The 25,909-nt window shown below is 46.4% G+C and overlaps 3 protein-coding genes and 2 long non-coding RNA genes across 13 annotated transcripts in view; 2 read left to right on the forward strand and 3 right to left on the reverse strand.

The window, feature by feature from the left end:
- TEX14 (testis expressed 14, intercellular bridge forming factor) overlaps window positions 1–7,741 on the forward strand; it is a 52,206-nt gene extending 44,465 nt beyond the window's left edge. For 4 of the 9 annotated variants that reach the window (XM_079324852.1, XM_079324853.1, XM_079324850.1 and 1 more), the window contains 10 exons: window positions 466–590; window positions 1,277–1,467; window positions 2,131–2,182; window positions 2,691–2,762; window positions 3,467–3,544; window positions 5,055–5,172; window positions 5,339–5,434; window positions 6,069–6,166; window positions 6,519–6,582; window positions 6,768–7,741. In XM_079324852.1, the coding sequence (XP_079180978.1) occupies window positions 466–590; window positions 1,277–1,467; window positions 2,131–2,182; window positions 2,691–2,762; window positions 3,467–3,544; window positions 5,055–5,172; window positions 5,339–5,434; window positions 6,069–6,166; window positions 6,519–6,582; window positions 6,768–6,804 (931 nt within the window). In that variant the 3' untranslated portion in view covers window positions 6,805–7,741. Of the gene's footprint in view, window positions 1–465; window positions 591–1,276; window positions 1,468–2,130; window positions 2,183–2,690; window positions 2,763–3,466; window positions 3,545–5,054; window positions 5,173–5,338; window positions 5,435–6,068; window positions 6,249–6,518; window positions 6,583–6,767 lie in introns of all 9 variants that reach the window. The other 5 variants (XM_079324854.1, XR_013776645.1, XR_013776646.1 and 2 more) reach the window with 5 other exon arrangements.
- Window positions 6,727–8,153, reverse strand: LOC306811308. The gene is made up of 2 exons (XR_013776649.1): window positions 8,051–8,153; window positions 6,727–7,892 (listed from the first exon to the last, which is right to left on the reverse strand). It is a non-coding gene; the product is annotated as an uncharacterized lncRNA (long non-coding RNA).
- A 112-nt stretch (window positions 8,154–8,265) lies between these two features.
- Window positions 8,266–9,722, forward strand: LOC306811309. The gene is made up of 2 exons (XR_013776650.1): window positions 8,266–8,431; window positions 9,460–9,722. It is a non-coding gene; the product is annotated as an uncharacterized lncRNA (long non-coding RNA).
- Window positions 9,723–10,146: 424 nt separating this feature from the next.
- LOC306811200 (pinopsin-like) lies at window positions 10,147–15,209 on the reverse strand (the record flags this gene model as incomplete). Its single annotated transcript, XM_079324673.1, has 5 exons — window positions 10,147–10,325; window positions 11,215–11,454; window positions 12,246–12,391; window positions 12,987–13,169; window positions 14,669–15,209. 5 exons carry the CDS (start codon window positions 15,207–15,209, stop codon window positions 10,188–10,190), a joined length of 1,248 nt encoding a protein of 415 aa, XP_079180799.1. The 3' UTR covers window positions 10,147–10,187.
- A 1,480-nt stretch (window positions 15,210–16,689) lies between these two features.
- DOC2B (double C2 domain beta) overlaps window positions 16,690–25,909 on the reverse strand; it is a 28,552-nt gene continuing 19,332 nt past the window's right edge. The window contains exons 5-9 of the mRNA XM_079324871.1: window positions 20,216–20,346; window positions 19,900–20,053; window positions 18,999–19,080; window positions 18,726–18,822; window positions 16,690–18,129 (exon numbers count right to left, since the gene is read on the reverse strand). Of these exons, the coding sequence (XP_079180997.1) occupies window positions 17,993–18,129; window positions 18,726–18,822; window positions 18,999–19,080; window positions 19,900–20,053; window positions 20,216–20,346 (601 nt within the window). The 3' untranslated portion in view covers window positions 16,690–17,992. The remainder of the gene's footprint in view (window positions 18,130–18,725; window positions 18,823–18,998; window positions 19,081–19,899; window positions 20,054–20,215; window positions 20,347–25,909) is intronic.

A 25,909-nucleotide genomic window follows, 5' to 3' on the forward strand; every position in this document is an offset into this window, starting at 1 on the left:
AAAGGAAAGGAAAAAGGAAATGAAAAAGGGTAGGGAAAGGGAAAGGGAAAGGGAAAGGGAAAGGAAAGGGAAAGGGAAAGGGAAAGGGAAGGAAAGGAAAGGAAAGGAAAGGAAAGGAAAGGAAAGGAAAGGAAAGGAAAGGAAAGGAAAGGAAAGGAAAGGAAAGGAAAGGAAAGGAAAGGAAAGGAAAGGAAAGGAAAGGAAAGGAAAGGAAAGGAAAGGAAAGGGAAAAGGAAAAGGAAAAGGAAAAGGAAAAGGAAAGGAAATATTTTACATTTTCTGCCTCTGCAGCATTCCTGAGGAGATTCCTTTGGGAAGTTCAAAGGGAACATCTCCTCCCATTCCAGCGAGCTAGATAAGACTGCACAAAATAAAAATTTCAAAACCCTGAAAATATCAGGATCTGGTGATTCACAGGTGCAGGGTTGGCTATTCTAACTGTCAGAACATCTCTCAATAATTCAGATCAGTGGCAGATATTCAGGATTTGTCCAGCATCCCCTGTGAGCAGAACTTCCAGAGGGGTGTGGAGTGTAAAACACCTCGGCTGATCCACGCTCCCACCAGTGTCAGCACCCCCCTGGGCTCAGGTAATGCAGGGAGGGGAAAAAAGGATCCACAGGCAATAATTTCTCCTCTCTGGGACAGCCAGACTTTTCTGCCAGGATTTTTTTTTTTTGATGGAAAAACCAAGGTGAATCGTGGAAGCTCCATTGACACATGTAAGGCTTGCAGTGAGGAAATGCTGTTGCTCCTGTTTGAAATTTCATAGTCCAAAGGCACAGAATGAAAGGAGAATTTACAGGGACACAGCTGAAAAAGTCACTGCCTGAAAGGTCTCTGGGAGATACTGGCAGCCTTCATAAAATCAGGAATTAACTCATTTAAATTTGAGCTGATACATGTGGATTTTAGCATTTTAAAGGCAATTTTATAAGCACTCAGTCTAGTTTGAGTGTTGATAACAAGTTAAATAACATGATAAATGTGTGTTGAACTGGAGTGCTTAAGAGTAATGAATTAACATTTGCTTTGTGCTTCATTAATTTGGTGCAACACAATGGCTGCAATTTCTCAGTTGGCAAAGTTTTGTCTGATGTGGAATTCCTGGGTTGGGTTCATTTTGGTCTTTTATGGGTAACAGTTTCTTATGAGTTTCTTGTGCAGGTTCCCTTTAAATTTCTTTCTGCTTCTGTTAAAATATGATAAAGATACAAAAAATCAAAAAATAATTCTCCAGCTTTGCTGTCTTTTTTTTTTTTTTTTGTAATTCTAGAGGAAAAATTTCCATTAGCCTTTGAGAAATACAAACACTGCCGTGAATTTTCTTCAGATTCTTCCTTTTGTGGCTCTCAAGAAACCTCCTCCACAATGTTCAAGACTTTCACCACAGCCTGTGAAGGGGAGAGGAGCATGGAAATTCCAGTGGTGGCTCCAAGAATTTGCCCATTTGGACTGAAAGAGCCTGTAAGTCCAAAAATAATTTATGCCAGAAGTATCTTTAAATATTCTTTTAATGTGCCTTAAAATATTTTTAACTAAAAAATAAATGCAAGTAGAGGTCTGTGTTGTGCTGCTCCTGTGCCAGAGCACTTGGAATTGATTAAATTAATTTACAGGGCAGAGTTGCCCTGGGTGGCTCTGCTGATTCTGTCACTTTTGTCCAAAATCTTCTTCTAGAATTAAGTGGATATTTCCATTTTGAGGGCAGTGGGGATTTACCTCTGATTACAAATTCTTAAATTTGGGTGGGCTTTTCTGATGAACAGATGTGCCTGACTTTAATAGTGAAAGATTCTGAACAGAGAATGAGAACTGAAGAAATCTTGGAACTGTACAGTCAGAAAATTCCCATCCATTGTCCATTCAGTTGTTGAAATTAAGATTATGTAACTGATGCTATGTCACAGCTCAAATAGGAGTGCACAGCAGCCTAAGCAAAAAATTTCACAAAAAATTTCAGTCTTACTCTATTTTCATATTCTGAACTGATTGCAAAGCTTCGTGGTCAGCTCAGGCTTTAATTGAAGATTCTACCTCATTTTGGATTTAGGATGTTGAAGGGCAGATTGAAGATCAGCAGTTTTTCAGTTTAACTTCTTGCATTTCATTCTGTTTGATCTCACACAGGTTGGGCTGCCACCAATTGCTTCATCCCTGAGAAACACCAGGCAGGTACCTGGTAAGTCATTTATCCCAGCCCCAGCCAAAATAAATTGTTCAATAAACAGAGAAACTGATTTGAAAGGAAATTTAGCAGTCTATTAATTATTTTTCCTTTTTTTCCCCCTTTTTTTTTTTTTTTTTTGCTCCTGGATGTCTCTTTTTAGAGGGATAAATAGCTTTGCACTCAGCCATGTACTGCTGGTGCTTATTAGGTTATGGATTTTGTGTTTGCACCTGCAGACTAAGAACTCTGACCTCTAAATCAACCTCTGTTTGAAGTGTAAATATTACTGGCCTCACATTTCTGATAGAGCATTGAGAGCTGAATGTGCAAGTCTGGCTCCAAATGATTTTTCCATTATGGAATTATTTAGGGAAATTTGATAAAATGTGAATGAGCCAGGCTCGTGCAGGGTGTTAAATGAAATATGTAAGCAAGATGCTATCAGAGTGTAAGCCTATGTCACAGTTATTAAGGATTAATCACTGCTAATTAACTAGAATTTTTTTTTTCTCTGTCTCAGCACTCTCAGAGGCATCTCCCCCCTCCACTGATGAGCTGCCTCCACCAGCCCAAGAGCTGCTGGCTGAAATTGGTAAGAGCCACTTCACCCCAAACACTGGGAGGTTTTCCAGCTGTGCCCAGTCAGGATTTCTCCCAAACCATTCACTGCCAAAATACACCAGAGCTCCCCAATTAGTTGCAGTCAATGATTTTTGGGAAGTTGGGCATCAAGAGCTGAAACAACTGGCAGTTCTTGAAGCCCCTGAATTTCTCTGGGTGGTTCCTTGCTGCTCACAGCACACTGAGGGCAGGAGGAGTTTAACACAGACAGGAATTTGATGCACACTGAATTTTTCAAATTGTCCTGGAGCAATTCATGTTCCCCATTAGAGGAGGCAGCTGCACCCCCCAGGTGTCTGTGGGAGCTCAGTGATTTACAATTCTTGTCTTCTCACACATCAGAAATTGTAAAAACTGCATGGTTTTCACTGGGAGGGTGTTGGAGAAGAGTTTGCTTTGCTTACCCATCATTAAGCTCTTCCTAAATTAACACCAGACACTGGGATAATTAAAATGTCCATCCTGACCTTATTTCCTCATCCAAAACAAGAACCTTTGGAGGTTGGCATCATCAGTGATGCCATTAGTGATGGTCAGGGGCAGTTTGTAGGTTAATATATAAAATAATTATAAATCATGTACAGTTTTCCCTCTAGGGTTGGATGGGTAAAGTCAGATGGTACTTTAGTGTATAGTCAACCTAAATCAACATGGAAATAATGCTGTTTTTAACAGAACACTTAAAGCAGCAAGATTCCATCACTGCAGGCTTGGAAGGGATGGGATTGGAAGACTCTGGAGTGCAAGTGAATGGTTGGTTGCTAACAGTCCCAATGAAGAATTAAAAATAGAAAATTCCTTTTGCCTTGCTGCAAAATGCCTCTGAGTCCTCACCACTGTGTGTTCAGCTCTAACAATCCACTGCAATTTTTAGCTTGGTGCCCCCACCAGTGTTTGCTGCCTTTCCCTCCAAAATCCACGGGGAGCTGCTGTGGGAGGTTTGCAGGTCTAACCATGAGAATTAATTTTCTGCTTTTATTATGTCACTGTAGCTTGTGCTGTGTTCAAACACAGGTGACAACACCCACAGGAGCAGAGGTGGTGGGCAGGTGATGTCAAATCCATTGAAGTTTCCATTCTGAGAGGGTGATTCAGTTCAGAAAGTGGCCAGGGCACCCTACCTGTTAATGTTCCTAATTCTCCAGCATGAAATAATGCCTCTGATTTCATAGAGTAAGAAAATAGCTTCCACTGGGATAATGAATATTATATTTCCTGCTCTGTTACAAAGACAGTGGTGAATCTTTGTGCTGCTGCAAAATGCAAATGGTGCTAAGTGGGAATCATTTTTAGATGTTCAACAAGTTGTGTCAGAGGAGCAGAAAGCCTAAATGTTTATAGGCTGTGCTTTTTTTTATTCCTCCAGTGAGTCACAAAGTGAGCAGCAGTAAGAAAAAAAAAAAAAAGAGAGACAAAAAAAGACAAAAAAAAAAAAAAAAAAAGAAAAAAAAAGGCAGAACATGAGTTAAGTCTGTAAAAAGCTAAATAGCACAGTCACTTGAGAATGATGCTGGCACATGTTTGGTTATCCTACAGCTCTGTTAAATCTTTTCCTGGGGGATGGAAGTTCATTGGAGCTTCTTGTTTTTGGGGGGAGAGGGCTGCAGCAGGCTGCTGCTGGCTGCTCCATCACTCTGGGTTCTTGTATTTGCATAAAGCACAGCTATTTCAGACTCCCTGCTTATCACAGCCCAGCAGAAGGGGCTGAAAAATTCCCCATCAGCCTAAACCTGAGTTTAACCCCATCCCCATGGATCTCCAGATCAGAAAATTCACCATGGGTTGCTCTTCCCAGCCCCTGGAGCTGTAGGGTTTTTCACTCTCTCAACCCTAAGCCCAACCCTAACCCTGATTTTTGTGGGGAACAGAGCTCCTGATAAGTTTTTGAGGGGGAACCACTGGATTTTGATAAACAGGCAAACCAAGCTGACATCCTCAGGTTTCCCTTGGATTTCTCTCCCATATCTGGGATGGGAAAGATTAAGGATTCATTTCCACATGCATTTTTCATTTCAGTGGGAAACAAAATGTTGAGTCCTGTGAATCTGGAAATGTGTTGGAGTGAAATATTTATCTGGGCCTTGGTGCTGGCCACCTTTGACTGCAGATAATGGGAATTTGTTCATCTGGTAGAAAATCAGGCCAGTGAGGGAAGAGTGAGTGAGAAGTGGGCAACTGGAAATTTCCCAAGTGCAGCAAAGAAAAGAACATTTTAATCTCTTTATTATCTTTGACACTAAAATCTTGCTGTTTATGTGAATAGCTCTTGATCAAGTTAAAATGGAAAACAGAGAGTCAGAGAAGGAATCTGAGAGAAATGAGAAGACAGATCAGAGTTTATTGACTGAGGAGTCATTTAATCTAGCAGAGGATACAGAAAGGTATGAAAACGGATGGGAAATCATGTTTAGCTTTGAATTACACAGACTTAAAATTTTAACAAGATTTGATGCTTACAGAAAATTTTGAATACCCTTCTGACTGTTTTATTTGGAAATTTGCAGCATGAACCTTGTCACCATCACTTTGCAATCCTTTATTGAACAGGGCTCACTCCAGTCTTGATGATATTTTGGAAAGAATGCTGCATGCAGTTCCTGGAGATGAGGAGCTCCAGGAGCAACCTCAGGGGCACACTCTTGGGTGAGCTGATAATTTCTATTTGTGTTCAGGGGTTTGTTTTGTGTGGTGTGTACAGATCTGTGCAGGGATTTTCAGCAAATGGGCTGGGATTCCTTGGGGAGTGGAGTGCCAGGGAACTTGCCTGGAGACATCAATGTGAGCTCTCCTCTTAAATTGAGAGGGAAAAGAATGTTTTGTTAATACAGCTTCCTGTAGGTGGAAAGCAAATACTTCAACAGGCTTGGAAGGCAGTGCTGATTTCATAGAAATCAGAGATAATTTGACAGAATGGGGGAATTTTTTGAGACAGAGAAAATGTGCATTAAGAGAACAGAGTCATGAAAGCTTTTTATAAAGAAGAGTTTGTGAAAATGGTTGTGCTTTCATGGCAGTATATTAGGAAATTTGAAGAACATGGCAGAAGTAATTTAGACATCATTTTAAGGAGAAGATTCATATCTCAAATAACTTTTTTCCCTCTTAGATCAGAGCCCAGTAACTCTGAACAACTGCACAGTGAGTGCTCATAAGTCATCCCTAAGTTCTGTCTCACTGAGGAGCTTGAGACATTCTTGTATTTGCCATCAGAATTTTCTGTTTCATCCTTTTTAAAAAAAAAAAAAAAAGAGGATGATACACAAAACTGTCATTCTAGGGCTGCCAGCCTGCAGGATCCAGAAGATGCTGGAAGGAAGAATGGAGTAGAGGAGAGAGGAGCCTGTGCTGGAGGCAGAGCAGCAGGAACTTCAGCAGGTGCTCTTTGTCTCTAGAGCTGCTGGATGCACCCAAAGTTTGAAATGTCCCAAATCTCTGGTTACTTTTGGAAATCCTGATGGTAATTTTTGAATGTAGAATTCCTGGGAGTGACACCACTGTGCTTGTTACTGCAGCTGTGCCCCTGTTTGCTGTCACAGCTCCACAGCTGGGATGGGATTCAGGGACTGAAATCAGGATTGCTTCTGGTCACCACCAGGGTGGTGGGGCTGGGCTCTGATTCCAAAAGTGCCTGAATTGGATGGATCAAGCAGAGAAACTTTGATTCACTTGCTGGCTCTGCTGTGTTGTGTGGCTTTCATGTTCTGAGCTGGATTTCCCTGGTTTTCAGATGAGCACCCCAAGGATCAGAAATCCCACCCCCAGCAGCAGCTGCCTCGAGCTCCACCCTTCAGGTGAGCCTGTCTGGGAGTGAAACTGGAATTGTGGTGGGAATTTGTGAGCTGCATTCCTGTTTTCCATCAAAAAGAGGCACTATGAAATCCCATGCTTTTCATCTTGCAGTTTATAGAAGAAAAAACAACTGCATCACTGTTTCTTTTCTCTTTTTTTTTTTTTTTTTTTTTTTTGTCCCCTGCAGGATAATTGTTTTGGATGAGAGCTCTCTCCAAGATTAAAACACAGAGTGAATAAGTTCTACACATCACCTGCTTGCACAGTGTTCAGTCTGTGAATTACAGCCCTTTTTGGCCACATCAAGCTCAGACTTCCTTCAACAGCAGCAAATACAGAAGAAAATCTGATGCTCTGTGTTCTGAAATGGTTTGTACTGGTTTGATGCCACTGCTGGATGCACAGGCAGTGTCAATGTTACAGAAGTGAACTGTTTGTCACTTCCTTATAAAACTGGTTTTTTTAATTTTATTTCTGCACGTGCACATTTTCCTAAGCTAAGGAATTTCTTGCTCTGTTGCATTATGCAGTTTTCAGATTAAAGACAAAATGATTGTAATTCTGTGGGCTGCTGGTGCTGCTCAGGCACTGAAATGTTTCCATGCTGGAATGTTACAGCCCATGTAGTGTCTGTTTTTCCTTGCTCATTAAATTTAACAAGGTAATTTCTTGTTTTCTCTTTACTTAGTGCTTTTGTGATCTAGTGTTGAACTGATTTGACTGATTAAAGGGATTAATTGCTGTGCAAAAAGCTAATGAGGAAAAGGCAGTGTTCTCCAGAGATTGCAAGTGCAGCAATATGTTCCCTGCCAGACAGGAATGTGAAAAAATAAATGTGGTTGTTATAAAGATACCTGATGTTTATTTAATTCAACCACATTTTTGGTAGCCCCCATTAAAAAAAAAAAAAATCCCTGGATATAATTGATTTTGGATTAGAATTTTGATGGGCACAGCAGTTTAATATTTGACATTTTTTTGTGATAAATACTGTTCAAGGTCCTGTTCCCTGACAGACACAGAGGTTTGAGCTGGTTTTGCACATTTGGGTGTGTCAAGTTTTGCATCTTCATTCCTGTTTTTGCAAGAAAATTTGCTCCAATTCTGTGCCTGTTAATTTGGTTTAACAACATTAATAAAAGTTTCCAAGGTTATTGTGCTGCCATGTGGGTTTTTTTTTCTGGCTTGGGGGTTCATTTTTGGGGTTGTTTTGTTGGGTTTTTCACTTGTTTTGAATGCTGCTTCCCATCATCAGACCATGACACAGCCAGGATAGAGCTGCTCCAGGGAGGATGCTGCAGAGGTGGAGGAGCTTTCTGAGGAAAGATCAAGAGAAAATAAAAATCTTTCATCTGTTTGTCCTGTTGTGACAGTGACAGAGCTGGAGCAGAAGCACCTCAGCCTCAGGCTGTGACAGAATTCTGTCCAAAAAATAAAAAAGGTTTAATATTTCCTAACCCAGGCTTGTACCAAGCTGGATTCTCTGTGTGGGACTTGTGTGCTCCAGGCAGAAGGAATTTTTATTCCTGGTAGGAGCTGCTGGAACAAGCCCCTGCTCCCCATGGCCCTGGGGAGAGAGAGAGAGTGCAAAAGTTAAATTGCAAATTTTTGTGGTGTGGTCCTGTCCTTGGTGGCTTGTGACTCATTACTGAGGGTCATTCCCTCTCACTTTGGGCAGTGTTTCTGTTGTGTTTCAGGCTTGTTCAATTAAATAAAAAGTAGCCAAAGCCCGTGGGGCTGCAGCAGTTGGTGGAGAGCAGCACACCAGCTTTAACACATGCACAGAATTATCCATCACTTTGGGCTGCAACATGTGAAATCTCAGCTTTTCTTGCTCTGTTTTATCTGTGGGTGAGCAGACTGTGAACCATTTCCCTATCTCTTTTTCATCTTAATGTGGAGAATTTTTATTTCTGTTGGTGGAGGGCCTTTCAAGTAGCCCCATAGCCTGTCTGATCTCCTTATCTGGGCCAGAACACAACAGAGATTGGAGTTGCTCAGTGCTGCTACTTTCCCAGATTGAAGTTTAGCATGGATGTAAATCATCCTGATAACACAAAGCATGGGCACAAAAGCTGTAATTAACAGGAACAATTAAACAAGGACCAGTGCAAGACAGCAGAGGAGATCAGAGGGGCCCATCTAATGCTGCTTTTCAGCCTCCCAGAGAATGAAAGCCCAATTAATTAAATTAAAAATAGGGATACTGAGCTGTTCTAATTCCTCTCTGAGCCCTGTGAGCTGAGCTGTTCTGCACAGCAGGGCAGAGGGAGGCTCAGACAGGAATGGGGATTGTGTCCTGTCCCCCACACCCAGCTCATGGAATAATGGAATGGTTTGGGTTGGAAAATATAAATAGGATTTAGTTCCATCCCTCTGCCACCTTCCACTAGACCACATTGTTTCATTCCTTTGCACTGGGCTGGTTTGGGGATTTTTCTTTTATTTTTGGTTTGAAGCAGAGAATCTCAAATGGTGAAAAAAAAAACAAAAAACCAAAAAAAAACCCCCAAACCCTCAGTCTCCCAAATCTCATCACCCTCCATGGCAGAGCAAATTGCTGGGGTGCCTGGCTGGGGATCACCTCCTTCTGAAAATTCTAGGGTTCAGGATCAAAAATCTGCAAGGCACAGCTCTGAAGGCAGGGAGGCTTTTTCAGAGAGAGGAATTGGGTGGAACCAGTTCCAGCGATTTGCTGTCTTCAGTATCACCTCTAGGAGCCTTTCCTGGGCTCCTCAATGACAGAATCTGCCTCCAAAAACAGAGGTGTGATTGCAGCTGGGGTAGATAAACGCTGTGATTTGAGATTTCAGATGAGGTGTGAAGCTGTGGAGCCTCCTGGAGGTTTTTTATCTTTATTTTTTTTTTTATCCTTACAGGCTTTGGCATCTTTTGTTTTCTGTGCCTTGGGGGCTGTTACCACTTGGGTTTTCACCCTTGCTGGGAAATCAGTGGATTCAGACCTTTCCTTATTGCCTTAACTCTAAAAAAATAAATTAACTTTGTGTCTGTTTGGGTTTTTTTTTTTTTTTCCCTGGCTGTTTGTGGCACTTGCCACGAGGGATGTGCCAGCTCTGGTGGCAGGAGGGGATGTGTTTTCTGTCAAACCTTCTATCAGCCAATAAAACAGATGAACTGCTCAGTGTTTATTAGTGTTTATTAACACAGTTGGCTCTTAAACATTCCTGCTGGATTTTTGCCAGATTTACAGCATCCCTGAACTTCCCAGCAGGAGCAGGCAGGGCTTGGCCAGACTGGGGATGGTGACAGGGCATGTTCCACCTGACCCTGGCCAAAAATCAGCCTGGGATGGAGGGAAAATTACTGAGGGAAAATTTTCCTGAGGGAAAATTACTGCTCATTCTTTATTTTGTGCTCCTGAAAGGCTCCAAGGTGAGGGACTGGGAGGGGAAGGTGAGCGAAATAATGAAAATCTACATTTTCTCCCATGATGGGGTGGCACCTTGCCTGCAAGAAGACACTGCTATATATTTATTCTTTTTGTTGAGGACTTCTCCAAGCTCTGAGAGCCCCCCAGCTCTGCCCCCTGAGTGCTGCTGGGGTGGCACAGGCAGATCCTGGGGCTGGCACTGCTGCAGGCAGGACATCACACGGGCTGGGTCGGTGCCACCTTGTTCCTCAGCCCCTCTGCAGCCACCTGGGGACTGGGGGCAGCTGGAGAAGTTTTCCCCATGCCCCTGGGGTGGTGACCACAGCACAGCATTTCCAGCAGGCAGCTCTGGAACTGGAATTAGGGAGAGGTTATTTGTGAGAACAGAAATCCGGCGTCACCTCGGGACTCGGACCCGGTTTTATTTTGGGAAAGATGTCTTGTCTATTCCCAGCCCGAGTCTTTGTGCTTTATGGACAATAAAAGTTTCATTCTGTTTGCTTTGTGCCTTCAACGAGCAGCTTGTGCTCCAACATTAAGTTGTCTGACCCCATAAAACCATGGAAGTGGAAAATGAGCTGTTGTTTGGAGTCACAGGCTGCTCCCTCCTCTCCATCTGATTCCCCAAATCCTTGCTGCTCACACAGCAGCCCCAGCATCGAGCCTGTCACCACACTTCTACATGGGATACATGGTTCCTCCAGGATTTTTTGGGCCTGTCAAGCTGTTTTTTAGCAGCTCTAGTTGGGAGGAATGGCAGATTTGTATTTACAAACGAGCTGTGGGTCTGCTGGTAGATAAGACTAACATTGAGAGATAAAAGAAACAATGGGAAGGATTCCATTGATTGATGAATGGAAAAAGATATTTACATTTACAAACAAACTGCAGGTTTGCTGATAAATGAAATTGGATATTGAAAGGTGAGAGAAGCAATGGGGGGAAACTATGAATTCTGTAAGAGTTAGAAAGTTGAAAGGGAGAGTTGTTCATTAGAGGGGAATGTCAGGTATCAGGTGTTTGGGAAGTCTGTGCCTCTCCAATGAAGAAAGAGAGGGAAATTGGGATAAAAAGGGGGCTGGGATCTGAGAGATCCCAGGGGAATGCCCCATGGCCTCTCCCTTTATTGGAATAAAGCAAAAAGGACTCCTCTGTCTCCTTTTTGGACATAAACCTCAGGTGTTTGTGGATTAATTTTCCTCATACCAGTGAACTGTGCTTGCTTTGGAGCTTTCCCTCTCACCTGTTTGTTCATGAAGACGTAGATGATGGGGTTGTAAACAGTGGCTGTCTTGGAGAAGTAGGAGGGCAGGGATGCCAGGGCTGGCTGGATCACAATGTCCTTGTTGGTGGCCACCACCAGAGCAAAGGTGGCATAGGGCAGCCAGCAGATGAGGAAAGCCACCACCATGGCCACCACCATGCGTGTCACCTCCCTCTCTGCCTTCTGTGTGCTGTCTGCCTCCCTCTGCTGTGCTGCAGCCTGCAGGGAATTTGGGACAGAGAGACCCTGTCAGCATCTTGGGATCCATCCCTTGGCAGGTGCCAGCTCCTTTGGCTGAACCCCAAAACCTGCCCTGAGCTCTTCATTGCTATAAGGCCTTATATTACTGGCCTTACATTATTGGCTTTTCATTAATATTGAAATGAATGCTGTTAGAAAACTTTGCTGAATAGAGTTTCTTCTAGTTCTGCTGTTAACAAAACTTAAAAATCATAGTACTGATAGTATAATAGTATAACAGTATAATAGTGCAATAGCAGACTATAATAGTAGTGTGATAAATATATATTTTTTTACTAAAACATGGTGATGTAAAAAGCTTTTGTTCATGTAATTAACTCAGAGAATGGTAAAAAGATAATGAGGAAACTCTGCACATTTTTGGATTATCCAGTCTGGATGAAGATCAGGGTGATCCCAGAACTCCAGGGAAGGAATTTATTGATCTCTGTTGTCAGGGAGTGCACCAACAAGAAGGAGCCACAAGGGAAAAAAAAGAAAAAGTAAAAAAATGTTGATTTACAGGTTGAAGGGGGTGATTTTGAATAATACATGAAGGTCTATGAATATGCAACAAGTTGATCCATTTAAAGAAGTGTTTTCTGGACTAAGGTGCTCTCTTGGCTGAATACCAAGCACCTGACCATTATAATTCTTTGCTTTATTGTCCCTTATTGTCTTTCATTAACCTTTTTCAAATTTCCCAGGCAAGTGAGCTGTTTTTTAACCCCGATGGGGAGGGGCTGGGAGAGGAAGAGCCCTGCACTCACCGCCCTCAGGGTCAGCAGCAGGTTGGTGTAGGAGAAGAGGATCAGGCTCAGGGGCATCACAAAGCAGGTGACAAACAGGGACAGGATGTAGCTGTTGTTGTTGCTGCCCCCCGTGTACCAGTTGAGCCCACAGGAGGTTCTCAGCCCTGCAAGAAAATTGGGAATGAGCCTAAACCAGTTTGGATGGGGGCTGAGGAATGGGCTCCAGAACAGGCACCTGAGCATCTCCCACATCTCCATCCCCAGGTGTGGCTGCCCTGGTGCTCTGTGGGATCTGCTGTGGGGCTGTGTCCAACAGGAATGGGCTCCAGAACAGGCACCTGAGCATCTCCCACATCTCCATCCCCAGGTGTGGCTGCCCTGGTGCTCTGTGGGATCTGCTGTGGGGCTGTGTCCAACAGGAATGGGCTCCAGAACAGGCACCTGAGCATCTCCCACATCTCCATCCCCAGGTGTGGCTGCCCTGGTGCTCTGTGGGATCTGCTGTGGGGTTGTGCCAGGGTTGGGCTGGGTGACTGGGTGATGCTCCAGCAGCCAGAGCAGCTCCAGGCTCCAGCAAGGATGGCTGCACAGTGGGGAACTTCAAAACAACACCCTCCAGCAGAGGATTATTGGCTGAGCAAGCAGGAGATACTAACAGGAGAGATTAACCCTTCAAACTCCAGCACACTCTCCAGCCACCCCAGCCTTGAAAACACAATACAAGAAGACAACACAGCAGAGTCTGATGATCTCCCCTACCTTCAGGCACGTAGCTGCTCCAGCCCAGCAGGGGTGGGGTTGTCCAGAGCAGGGACCAGCCCCAGGTGAAGGCACAGCCAGTGGCAGCGTGCCAGTGCTGGAACCGAAATTCTCCCAGGGGTCTGCAGATCACCAGGTACCTCTCCAAGGCCAGGATGGCCAGGGACCACAGCCCCACGATGCCTGGGGGGACAGAGAGGGGTTTGCCTCAGGGACAGCTCTGCTGCTGTGCTGGTGTGATAATTGAGAAAAGATTCGTGTTGGGGTTTGTATATGTTCGGTCTGAAATGAAGCGTGACGCTAAAGAAAAGAAAATATATGATTAAATCATTGTTCTACTAACAGCTTGCAAAACAAGGCTTTCACACAGCCCAGTAGATTCTGCAAAATCAGATTTCCTGCCTTTGTGTAATCAACTGCAGCCTGAGACCAGACTTCCTGAATTCTGTCATTTCTTATCTACCAAGACCAGTGGTTATCTGTGGGACTGGACAAATTGTCTGGAGACTCACATCATCCAGCAATCCCATGGACCACCTGCTTACCTGGCAGAATTATGACAACAAAAAATCACAATTATTGATGACTACAAGGAAATCATGCTATAAAAAGGAGCTGCAAACCAAAGCTTGGTGGAGCATGGAGTGGGCAGTGACCTCCAGGTATCCCCAGTGCTGCATTGCTCTGTCTATATAAAATAAAGCTATCTAAATTTTGCTGAATATCAAGACTTTTGTTTGTCATTTATAACGCTGGGATGTGGGAAATGAGGATTTAGTTTAAGTAAATATTGTTTGAACAATAAGTAGTATTTTTTTCTTATTTTGGCACTGCTTCTCTCACCAAGGTGATGTTTGGCCCTTAGAAATGAGGCTGGCAGTGGGTGGCTGTGATGCCTCATGGTTACAACAACAGAGAGCCCTCAAGGAGAGGTTTTGTGCAATTTGCAGCCCCAGGTGTGGTGGCATGAAATGCATCCCAAACAAGCATTCCCCACCTTCCCAAGTGGAATTTCCCACTCCGTCAGGACCAAGACTGGCACAGCCAAACATCTCCCAACCTTTCCCTGTGCTAGCAAAGAGCTGAAGGACACGAGTCTCACCAAGTTTTCTTCCTCCCCTAGTTTCTATACTCTTAGCATCCTGTTCTTGGCAATCATATCTATAGGGCATCCCTATTTCTTCTTCCCTACAGTTTCTATACTCTTAGCCCCCTTTTCTAGTCAATCATATCCATAGGGCATCCCTATTTCTTCCTCCCCTATTTATATTCTTACCCTCGTTTTCTAGGCAATCATGTCTATAGGGCATCACTATTTCTTCCTCCCTACAGTTGCTATATTCTTACCTCCCTTTTCTAGTCAATCATGTCCATAGGGCATCCCTATTTCTTCCTCCCTACAGTTTCTATACTCTTAGCCCCCTTTTCTAGTCAATCATATCCATAGGGCAACCCTATTCTTCCTCCCTACAGTTTCTTTACTCTTAGTCTCCTTTTCTAGGCAATCACATCCATAGGTATCCCTATTTCTTCCTCTCGTATCTATATTCTTAGCCTCCTTTTCTAGTCAATCATGTCCATAGGGCATCCCTGTTTCTTGCTCCCCGCGCAGCCCCGTCCGTGTCAGCGCCTCTCTCCAGAGCCCCGGGCTAACCCAGCAGCCGCTCCCCGCGTCCCCTCACCCGTCAGCGCCACCATGAACCCCTCGAGGCGGCAGAGGCGCTCCCCGAAGGCGAAGTAGCCGCGGATGTTGCTGGCCAGGCTGACGGAGCTGCCGCAGGCGGTGACCAGCAGGTTGGCCAGGGCCAGGTTGAGCAGGACGTGGTTGAGCGGCGAGCGCAGCCGCGGGTTCCGCAGCGCGGCCGCGATCACCAGCGCGTTCAGCAGCGCGGCCGCGGCCACCAGCAGCGCCATCAGCGCGGCCGCGGCCACGAACAGCCCCCGCGGGCCCCGGTGCGGCCACTGCGGCCCCTCGAACGGGCCCGGGGTGCTGCTGCTGCTGCTGTTCGGGGGCCACTGCAGCGCCTCGAAGGGTCCCGGGGTGCTGCTGCTGTTCGGGGGCCACTGCAGCCCCTCGAACGGGCCCGGGGTGCTGCTGCTGCTGCTGTTCGGGGGCCACTGCAGCCCCTCGAAGGGTCCCGGGGCGCTGCTGCTGTTCGGGGGCCACTGCAGCCCCTCGAAGGGTCCCGGGGCGCTGCTGCTGCTGCTGTTCGGGGGCTCCATGTGCCCGCTCGAGTGCAGAGATCGGCTCTGCTGCGTTTGTCCCCCCGCGTTTTATAATCTGCGCTTTGTTCCCGAGGGGATCAAGTGTGATTTAAAGTAAAAAGGTGATGGATGGACAGAGCGTCATTTAATTGAGTGAATGGTTTTGTTCTGTAAGCTTGGTCTTGGTATCTGGGGCTGGATGTAATTCCCTGTGCCCTGGGTTTGCTGGGTTTCAAGGGTACTAAATACATATGAAACACTAATAAATATAAATATTATAAAAATATAAATATAAATATAAATATAAATATAAATATAAATATAAATATAAATATAAATATAAATATAGATATAGATATAAATATAAATATAAATATAAATATAAATATAAATATAAATATAAATATAAAATATAAATATAAATGTAAATATAAATATAAACATATGCAAATATAAATGCAGATATAAATATATTATGAATAGAATATAAATATATAAAATAAATAGAAATAGAAATATATGTAAATATAAATGCAGATATAAATATAAATAAAGTATAAATATATTATAAATATAATATAAATATATAAGAATAAATATAAATATATAAATATATGTAAATATAAATGCAGATATAAATATAATATAAATAGAATATAAATATATAAAATATAAATATATAAAATTAAAGACAAATATAAAAATAAATATAAATATAGTGTATATATACTTAATTGGGCCATATATATGTATTTTCTCTCTCCATATACATATATCCCCATATATATTTTTAATAAATACTTATAAGTACATATATAGTATTTATGCTATATTAGGCCAAGCAGCCCCCAATGCTCTTTCTTCCCAAATCCTTTTCATCCCCCAAATTCAAAAACTGCACCACCAACATCAACCTCTTTTATTTCTCTCTTTTTTTTTTTAACTTTAATTTTTTTAACCTTTTTATTTTCGGTTCTCATTATAAATATTAACAAATCTGACCAAAAGTACACAGATAGGTAATACTGAAATACAAAAAGTCTCTCAGGATGCAGGTAAGGACAATTTTCTGCAGCCTTCACATGGTAGCAAAACATTGGTATCAAACATTTCATGACAAACCACCAACTCTGCATGCAGCTGGGATGGGGGACAGAGCCCACTCAGGAAATTTGGGGTGCAAAGGGAGGGAACCCACACACACGTGTCCTGCTCCACCTCAGGCATGAACCAGTTTGACAGGCTGAGAAAAAGGATGGATTGAAACTCCAACCTGGAGCTTCCCTGGAAACTCAGAGCACAACCAGGTCTGAAGGTGCTGGAAAGGATTAGTGGGAACATCTGACTTGACAGGCTGCCAGCACTCAAATAAAACCCATGCATATCCTCAGGATGCATTACAAATATTAAGTTATTTAAAAAAAAAATCCCTATGAATGTTGTTTTATTTTTTTTTTTATCTCCCCCCCACCCCCCCTTCCCCCCCAATATCAAACAAAGTGTAACACAGTCGTCACTTGGAAAAGTAAACATAGATTTCCAGAGATTCCATTGCTTCCCAAGGGAAAAAAAAAAAAAAAAAAAGTTGGCAATACAGGGCTTGGAAGCTGAGGGTAACTGAGACTCGTGGGGAAGGAGCAGCTTTTCCTAAGAAATCTTTGTTTAAAGGCTTCAAAAAAATCAGGGAATGGTGCAGCATTTCCTAGAAAGGTTTAGCTCACCCCATTGGGTGTCTGCTGGGAGGAGGATGGAGAGATCAGCCAAGGTGGATCACAGAGGATGAAATCTGAGATTATTATAATATAAATATATTATCACTGTGCCCTATTAATATTACAGTGCCATACACAGAAATTTATTTGGTTTGGATGCTGTCTGAGGCAGAAAATGAATCAACCTCACGGCCACTACAAACACAATTCCAGCTCAGCTCCGAGGCTCTGCATCTTCATTATTTAATGGATGAATTGGAAAGGGATGAAAAAAGGGAAAAAAATGATAGAAAAATTCAGCCTGAAAGCTGGCTTTGCTGGAAAAACAGCCGTGCTGCTGCATGGAGTGGTTTCATTAGGAAAGCAGCTCCTGGGGAGCAGGAAGAGCCAGGAACAGCTCCCTGTTCCAGGCAGCTTTGCATTTTTGCCTCCCAAATGTGAAGCTGATGCCAGGAGGAAAAGCTGTGGCGGGCACAGCTCTGCTGCCTCCACGGGAGCGACGGGAGAGGACGAGCACAACACTCCTGGAAGGAAAGCAAACACTCTGTCCAGGTTCACCAGGGACACAATCATTCCAACAGAGGAGCTCTAAATGTTTAAATGTTTAGGCCCAAACCACAGAGACTGACAAACCACCAGAGATATGGCACAAGCTGCCTCCAGGAGACAGTTCCAGTTTGGTGTTTTCAGGACGCCTTTTGCCGATGCCGGACACATGGACGGACGCATTCTCTTTATTTTTTTTTCTTTTTTTTTTTTTTTTTTTTTTTTTTTGCCACTGACTTGCAAGGCAGCGAGAAGGTAACTGAGTAGAGAGGCAGGATCTGGGAGAGGAGGCAGACTGCAGTGCATGCAGGGGTGCACACCTGAGTGTGAGTGTGAGTGTGCACGTGCACGCCCGAGAGCGGGGCCGTGAGCGCAAAGGGGCGTTTCGGAAAGAGCCGCCAGAGCAAAACCACCTGTGCCTTCTTCCCTGGGAAAGGCTTCCCTGCAGCCAGGCCCTGCTGGGGGTGTCCTGCTGGCCTGGCTGGCCTGGCATCCCCCGTGTCCAGAGCTGGCAGGAGCCCAAAGGCCGTGGGGCTGCGAGCCTCAGTCGCTGAGCACGGCGCCCGGCAGCTCGTTGGTCAGCGTGTGCCAGCGCTCGATTTTCTTGTCCTTGTTTTTCAGGCAGTCGAACCAGTGCTTGAGCCTCTCCCCTTTGGCATTAATTCCTAACACGACTCCGCCTGGGGAAGGAGACAGAGAGGGGGAGAGGTGTGGGGGGAGCAGCAGCTCTACAAGGGATGCTGAGAGATGCTGGGGGATGCTGGAGGTGATTCAGCATCCTCACATCCAACCTGATGTGAAATCCAGCCCAAACTGCTCACCCTCCCATGGCTGGGACCTGGGATGTGTCCCAGCAGTGCCCCAGCAGTGCCCCAGCCCCAGCAGTGCCCCTGTCCCTGCTGCCAGGGGCTCACTGCAATCACAGTGGCTGTCGGAGGCACCGGGCACTTGTTAGTGATAAATCACAACAAAATCACAACAAGCCCAGACATCCAACAGAGATAAATGAAACCTCCCTGTTAAACCTGTTTTGCACTCTGAGGAAAACATCTGAAAACAGAAGGGGAGAGGCAGATGCATTTTCTCCCTGCTTGGATGCTCCTTGAGAGGCTCAGGTGCAGGAGAGGGATAAAAGCAGAACCAAAACCCAACGAGAATTAATGTGGGCATGGAGAACAAACCAGGGGGCTGGAGGAGGGCAGGAGAAATAAGAGGCACAGACAGTGAAGATAAATAAAAAAGAAGCCAAGGAGACCTTCTGGAGTGTGCTGCTCACCTATGAAGTCGTTGGATTTCCCAATATCATAGTCCCACACTGTGACTTCTAAGGTCTTCTTAGCCAGGTCTCCGTGCTTTATCTCGTAGAAAAACTCCTGTGGAGCAGCAGAGGCAGGGTCAGGATGAAGCAGGGGCTGCCCATCCTCCTCTTCAGGCTCTGCTGCCCATGGGAACCCAACCCACAAACTGACTAAGGTGGTGATTTTTTTATCTTTTAGGGCTGGTGTTGAGAAAAGCCCCAGGGTGAGCACCACACCCACCCCAAACCCACCTCATTGAACTCGGGGTTCAGCGTTTTCTTCTTCACCGCCGTCTTGTGCTTGGATTTCTTGTCCTCGTCTGGTTTCAAGTATCTGCAAGGAGACCAGGGCAGCCCAGTGGGTCCCAGTGGGGAGGGTGGGGACACCTGTGGCTGCAGAACCAGCTCCTGAGCAGGGCCAGGCTGAACCTACAGATCCTCCTCCCCGGCCAAAATGCTGGGGAAGGCTGGGGACACATTTTCAGGGTGACACTTCTGTTTTCAGGGTGGCACTCATATTTTGAAGATGACACTCAGTCTGAGGGTGACACATTTTCAGGGTGACACTCCCACTTTCAAGATGGCACTCCCATTTTTAGGGTGACACTCCCATTTTGAGGGTGACCCTCCCATTTTCAGGGTGACACTCCCATTTTGAGGGTGGCACTCCCATGTTGAGGGTGACCCCCATGTTGAGGGTGACATTCCCATTTTAAGGGTGGCAGATTTTGAGGGTGGCACTCCCATTTTCAGGGTGGCACTCCCATTTTCAGGGTGGCACTCACATGTTGAGGGTGGCCCATGTTGAGGGTGGCACTCCCATGTTGAGGGTGGCACTCCCATTTTCAGGGTGGCCCATTCTGAGGGTGGCACTCCCATTCTGAGGGTGGCACTCCCATTCTGAGGGTGGCACTCCCATTTTGAGGGTGGCACTCCCATTCTGAGGGTGGCACTCGCATTCTGAGGGTGGCATTCCCGTTTTGAGGGTGGCACTCCCATTTTGAGGGTGGCACTCCCATGTTGAGGGTGACATTCCCATGTTGAGGGTGGCACTCCCATTTTGAGGGTGGCACTCCCATGTTGAGGGTGACATTCCCATGTTGAGGGTGGCACATTTTGAGGGTGGCATTCCCGTTTTGAGGGTGGCACTCACATTTTGACGTAGGGGTCGGAGTAGCCGTTGGCGTCCATGGCCGCCAGGTGTGCGCAGCGCAGGATCCCCACCTGCAGCCCCTGCTTCTGAGAGCTGTACTTGAGCGAGATGAGGATCCTGCCACGCTCCTCCAGAGACTTGTCCTCTGTTTTATCTACCTGGGGAGGGAATGCACCCAGGCTGGGATGCAGCCACAGCCCAGGGATGCTCCTCCCCACACCCCAGTTCTGTTAGGGGCACCAAGCAGCTCCCCCGTGCCACAGGGAGAAGCTGCACCTGGAATTTTGGGGTGGGGTGAGGCTCTGAACCCCCCCACTCACCGGCAGCTGCTTCTCCAGGCAGATGTTGAAGTTTTTGGTCTGGTTGGGTTTCAGTTTTTTGAGCGGGATGCGCGTCTCCCCGATGAACTCGTTGTGGCGGAACTTGTCCTCGTCACACACTGAGATCCTGCAATAATATCACCCTCACCCCTTAAGTTTTTGATTTCATATTTCCCAGACTCTGAATGCATTAATTTATAACTCTAAAGTTCATTCAAAGTGTTACCAAGTTCTCCTCACTGCTCAGTCACACAAAATCCTTTTCCAGAACCAAGGACACGCTGCAGCTTCAGCCCCCAAAAAGTGCAAACAGCAGAACTGAGGAGAGAATCTGCAGAACCTAGAGCTGGAACTGGACAATGAACCCCTGTTGGATACTGGTGAGAGTCAGGGAAAAGCAGCCTTGAAGCAGCCTTGGATTTTTCTCAGGCTGCTCAAGGAAAACATAAGCTGACAGTGATTATGCACCTGCATGAGAAATGTGATATTTTCATCTTTGCCAGGGGTGTCACCTCCTTGCACCAATGAAATGATGTCTGTTCTAAGCTACCACAAACTACTCTATAAAAATGTAATATTTCTTTAAATAAAAAGCTTTTCGCTTCTCCATTGCACAAAGGAACTTTGTTCCTATATCCTTTTCACTGCTCCCATAACACAAATGCAACAAACCCCAACATGGAAATGGAGCAAAACCTATAAAAGTGTGAAACTCCTGACTCTGGGCACATCTTGGGTGTAGCCTTGGCCAGGCTCTTGTGCTGGCCAAGGTTTATTCATTGATTTTAATAAATCCCTAATTTATTCCTTTAGCACTGTTCCAGGTAGCCTCTCATCACCCCCAGTGAGGGACCCTTCCCCAGGCAGCTGGAAAACATCTGGAATGCATCCAGCTGCTGGAAAACCCCACCAGGGCAGTTCATGGTGTGAGTCTCTGTGTCTGAACAAAAATCCCAGCCCAGGCACTGCTGGAAAACTGGAGCCTCAAACCACCCTAATGACTCTTCCATTAAAACATCAGACTCATCAGTGACTAAAGCAAATTATTCAGAGTTGCTGGAGCTGCATTTTGCCCAGCCATGGAGGGTCCTTCCCCCTTCCCCAGGGGCTCAGGCACTGCTGGGTGACCCTGGCTGGGACACAGGGCAGCTCTGCCACCTCCTGTGCCACCTGACAGACAAGGCCATGAGAGATTCCCACACCCAGCCCATGGAAAACATCCCAGCTCGGGCAGGTGGAGCTCTCCCAGGATCCCAGAGATGCAGCTGTGACGTGCTGGTGCTGAGCCCAGGCTGTTTTCCATGAAAAAGCTAAAAATGCCTTTTCCTGAGCTGGCAGCTAATGAGTCATTCATTCCTCTGCTGCTTCTGGGCATCAGGAGAGCCAGAGGAGCAAAGTTGGTGCTGGCAGGGAGGCTCTGACTGCAGCTCCCAAAATCCCAAAGGGCCTGAAGGGTGCCCTGGGGGAGCAGCTGTTCCAGCAGTGCTGGAAATGGGGAAACCCACCCTGCAAAAACCCATCCTGCATCCCCCTGGAGCCATGCAGGGCTCCCTGCCTACTAAGGAAAGGCATTTATTTTCTCTTCCCTTACATCCTTTCTCCTTTTAAAATTGTTCTTACATCTTTTCATCTTTTGGGTACCTGGTTTTTTTCTTTTTCACCCACTCCCTTTGGTGTCCATTTCCCCAGGGGCATCAGGGGAAGGTGAAAAAGTAATAAAATATAAATAATGCTCTGAGAGTAACTAATTGCACAGCACAGCTCTGCCTCAGCATCTGGATGGTTTATCCATGGGTGATTTATCTATAGATAATTCATCTGTGGAGGGTTCAGTGCCTTATCCAAGGATGGTTTGACCACCCTCATGCTCACAAATGAGTAACAAGGGATGTCTCTGGCACAGCACAAGGATCATCAGGGGAGCAGCAGAGAAAAAGGGGTTGGAAAAAAAATATATGAGCAGGAAAACAGGGAATGGTGCTCACCAGAAAACTGTGCTGGATGCAGCGTTACTATAGATACCCACAGAAAAAAACCACCCCACACAACAGTGAAATCCTCAAAGAGAATCTCAAATGCAGGCACGAAATTCCCCATTTCCTCTCCTCTTTCTTGTGGAGAACAAAACCAACAAAGGAGCAGCAGCAGCTCCAGAGCAAACACTGCACTTGCCAGGAGTGTGGAACCCTGTCCCTCTGTCCCAGGACCTGGGTGTGCACCCAGCAACTGTGGAGGGTTTGGGGTGGTTTACCTCTTAAAAATGTGAGTAGCAATTCTCCTAACACTGTCCAGGTATGCCCCAGAAGCACAGCAAGATCTCAAACACAACATCCTTGTGATGAGCAAAAGCCCAGGAAGGAAACCTGGAGAACTCCAGGGTGGTGGCAGGGAGAGCATCTCCAGTGTCCCACTGCAGAGACCCCCCTGGGCCTGTTTCAGTGCCCTCAGGGACATGGGAAAGCCCTTGGGAAATGGTTTTTTGGAACATCTGCAGGGCCTGGCAGCTGTACTGTGGAGCTGGAGACCCCTCCAGGTCTCTCCCAGCCCCGTTTTCCCTCTGGCCACCTCTCAGGTGGGTCACACACTTTGTGCCCATCTGTGTGTGATGCCCAGGGAGGTTCTGGGCAGCCCCAGTTCCTCTCTCCAGCTGCAGCTCATCCCCACTGGAATGGGATTCCCATCTCTGCAGTGCCCATCAGTGAGCTCTGAGATGAGCAGGAGGCTCCAGCCCTGCCCTCCCTTTGGAAAAAGGCACAGTGCAATCACAGCAGTCTGGATTTTGTTAGGAGAAATGGATGTGATGGAATTTTGATGCCCTGGGTTAGAAAATCAGCCTCATCCACCTTCCACCCCCAGCCTGTAGCTGGAGCTTCATCCCTTTCCCATCTCTCCTCATGAATCCCAATCCCTCCAACCCAGAGTTTCACTGTGGGGCCCTGATCTTTACATTAAGGGCTCTGAAAACCACCTTGGAAGGAAACTGAGCAGCAAATGAACAATCACTGCTCATTAAACTTCTCCTCCCTCCTACTCAGCCCTGGGTCACAGCCCTGACTCATGAGCAGCTCCAGCAGCTGACTCACAGCTCCTGCTCCTCTCAGCAGCTCCTCAGCCTCTTCCCCACTGTGGGAAGGGGGAATGGGGCTCAGCAAGGAGCCTGTGCCACAAAAACACACAGAGTAGAGCCTGAGATGCATCCCCTGTGCCTTTGGCTCTCCATGAGGAGTTTAAGGACAGGCAGCACCAGGCAAGGAGGCAAAACAACATCTTGGCAAAGTCCAGCTCTCCAGAGAACAAAAGGAGGATTCCATCACAAAATTCCTCCGAGTCTGAGCACAGAAACCACAGCAGAAGTGAGTTGTAACTGCAAGTGCTCCTGCAATTCCAAGCAAACCTCCTTCACCCAGAGTAAAGCAATTTGGGACCCCAAACCTTGAAGTGGCTGCACTCTGCCTATTAGTCCTGATCAAATACTATTTTCTGAATAATGAGTCATGATGTTTGTCAAACACATGATTAAACAAAGGATTCCTGGCATTGGTGGGCTAGCTGAGTAGCCCATGAATAATGCATCCCCTTGCCAATGTATCTGGATATGAATAATTGTATCCAATATCTGGCCAGCTCGGGTATTTATTATGAATGCATTTTATTTGTTGTATATTACATATATTATTTAAATGGGGGTGATTGTATTCTGCCTGTTCCAGTTTTCCCTGCTGCATTTCTCTGTCTCTTCCTGACATTGTCAGAGTCCAGGTGGCAATGGGGGCTCCAGGGTGGGATTTCCCCCCTGGAGGAATCCCCAATTCCATCCATCTGTGCACTCCAGAGTGTTTTGCACAGCTCTGAACCTGCCTTTTCCCAGGCTGGTGGGTGGTTTCATCCCTGCTAAGCCTTGGGCTACACTCAGGGATATTTAATTCAATGAATGGATGAGACCTTTCGAGATCCTCCCACCTGCTGTGCTCCACGAAATCCCAAATATCTGCTGGATTTTGAGGGGGTTGGCTCATTAACAAAATCCTGCTTGCCAATGCAATTAGCTGGGCTGCCTTCACCTCTCCTTCACCTCGGGGGGGGGGATGAACCCTGGAGGCTCCTGTGACAGCAAAGCCACACTGGGATGAGAACCTGGGGATGAGATGGGGATGGGAGAAGCTGCCTGGGGATGGTGTGGGGTTGGGCAGGATCCATCCCCCAGCTCTCTGGGATGTCCCTCCTGCAGCTGCTGTGACAAATGCCACCTGTCCCCTCCAAAAAGGCTGCAGAGACTGCCAGCAGCAGCCTGCCCATCCACGCTGGGCACCTCCCTCCAGGTGGGCAGGGAAGATTCCTGGGTGCTTTCCCAGCTCTCCAGGCTGCAGGGAGGAGATCTCTTTGATCTCTGCCTTTATTTTTACATTAAAGAGACTCTGGAATTGCATCCCCTGCCCAGCTCAGCACCAGGGAGGCTCCCAGGGAATGGTCATTGCTCAGACTGAGGGGAGCATCACTGATGCTCTTTCAAGCAGCACCAGATGCCTGGCAGGAGCCTCTGCTGATTAGCACAGGGAAAAATCAGAGTCCTCCTGGCTTTGAAGTTGGCTTTTCCTGGTGGAAAAGGAGATATTTTGAGGAGAAGATGGATGGGTGAACAAAGCACCCAAGGCAGGACAGTGCAGGGAGATGTTTCCTGTGGGAAGTGACACTGGGGGAGTGAAGGGCCAGATCCAGCCACACCAAAATCCCTGACAGGATGGGATATTGGGAAAAAAAAATCCCAGAGAAGCTGTGGCTGCTCCTGGATCCCTGGAAGTGTCCAAGGCCAGGCTGGACAAGGCTTGGAGCACCCTGGGACAGTGGGAGGTGTCCCTGCCCAAATCAGATAATCTTTAAAATCCATCCTGGCACATTCCCCTGCAGACTGAGGGGTCCCAGGTGGGGCACAGGGGTTCATGCACAGTTTTGATCTTTGGGGAGGTCACAGGGAGCTCCACAGCACCCAGGCAGGCAGGAATGGGATGGGGCAGCACAGCATTTCTGGGGGGAGAAATACAAATCCAGCCCTGCACATATTTTGGTGCATCCCAGAGCTCCCTGCTGCCTCCAGGGTAAACAGCCCTTCCCAAGGGAGAAGCAGTTCCCAGAGCCCTGAGAGAGTGAGGGCTGAGCCCTCCCTGCTCCCTGTCTCCTTCCAGCAAACAACTCAGCCAGCATCTCCTTACAAACTGATTTCCATGCTTGAGGAGGCTGCAAACTTCAAAGCCTGCAGTGAAAAAATACCCAGCAATAATCACAACAAACTGGAGGCTTCCCAGCCCCACCAGCCTGCAGCACTTCCAGCATGACTAATGCTTTCCAAGTGAAATAATAACCCACAGTGCTGAATTTCCTATCTCCCTGCACACAACAGGTGGGCTCTGCCCCCCTTCACCCTGAGCAGGACCTCTCACAAGGCAGCCCTGTGCTCTTGGCACAGGAAAAAATCACAAATTCCCTAATGAGGAGGGTGGGATTGCAGCCACGGAGCTGGCAAAGCCCTGAGCCCTTGGAGAAGGATGTAAAATCCCTTTTTTTGACAGTGGATCTTACAGCAAATCCTGCAGCACGGCCCCAGAGCAGTGTGGTGGTGGAGCAGCAATTCCTGCCCTCATCCAGGTGGGACAGAGGCCAAAATATGAAAAATCTCTGCATTCAGAGGTGTCTGC

This window comes from Erithacus rubecula, assembly GCF_903797595.1.
Source record: "Erithacus rubecula genome assembly, chromosome: 22".
Classification (NCBI taxonomy): domain Eukaryota; kingdom Metazoa; phylum Chordata; class Aves; order Passeriformes; family Muscicapidae; genus Erithacus; species Erithacus rubecula.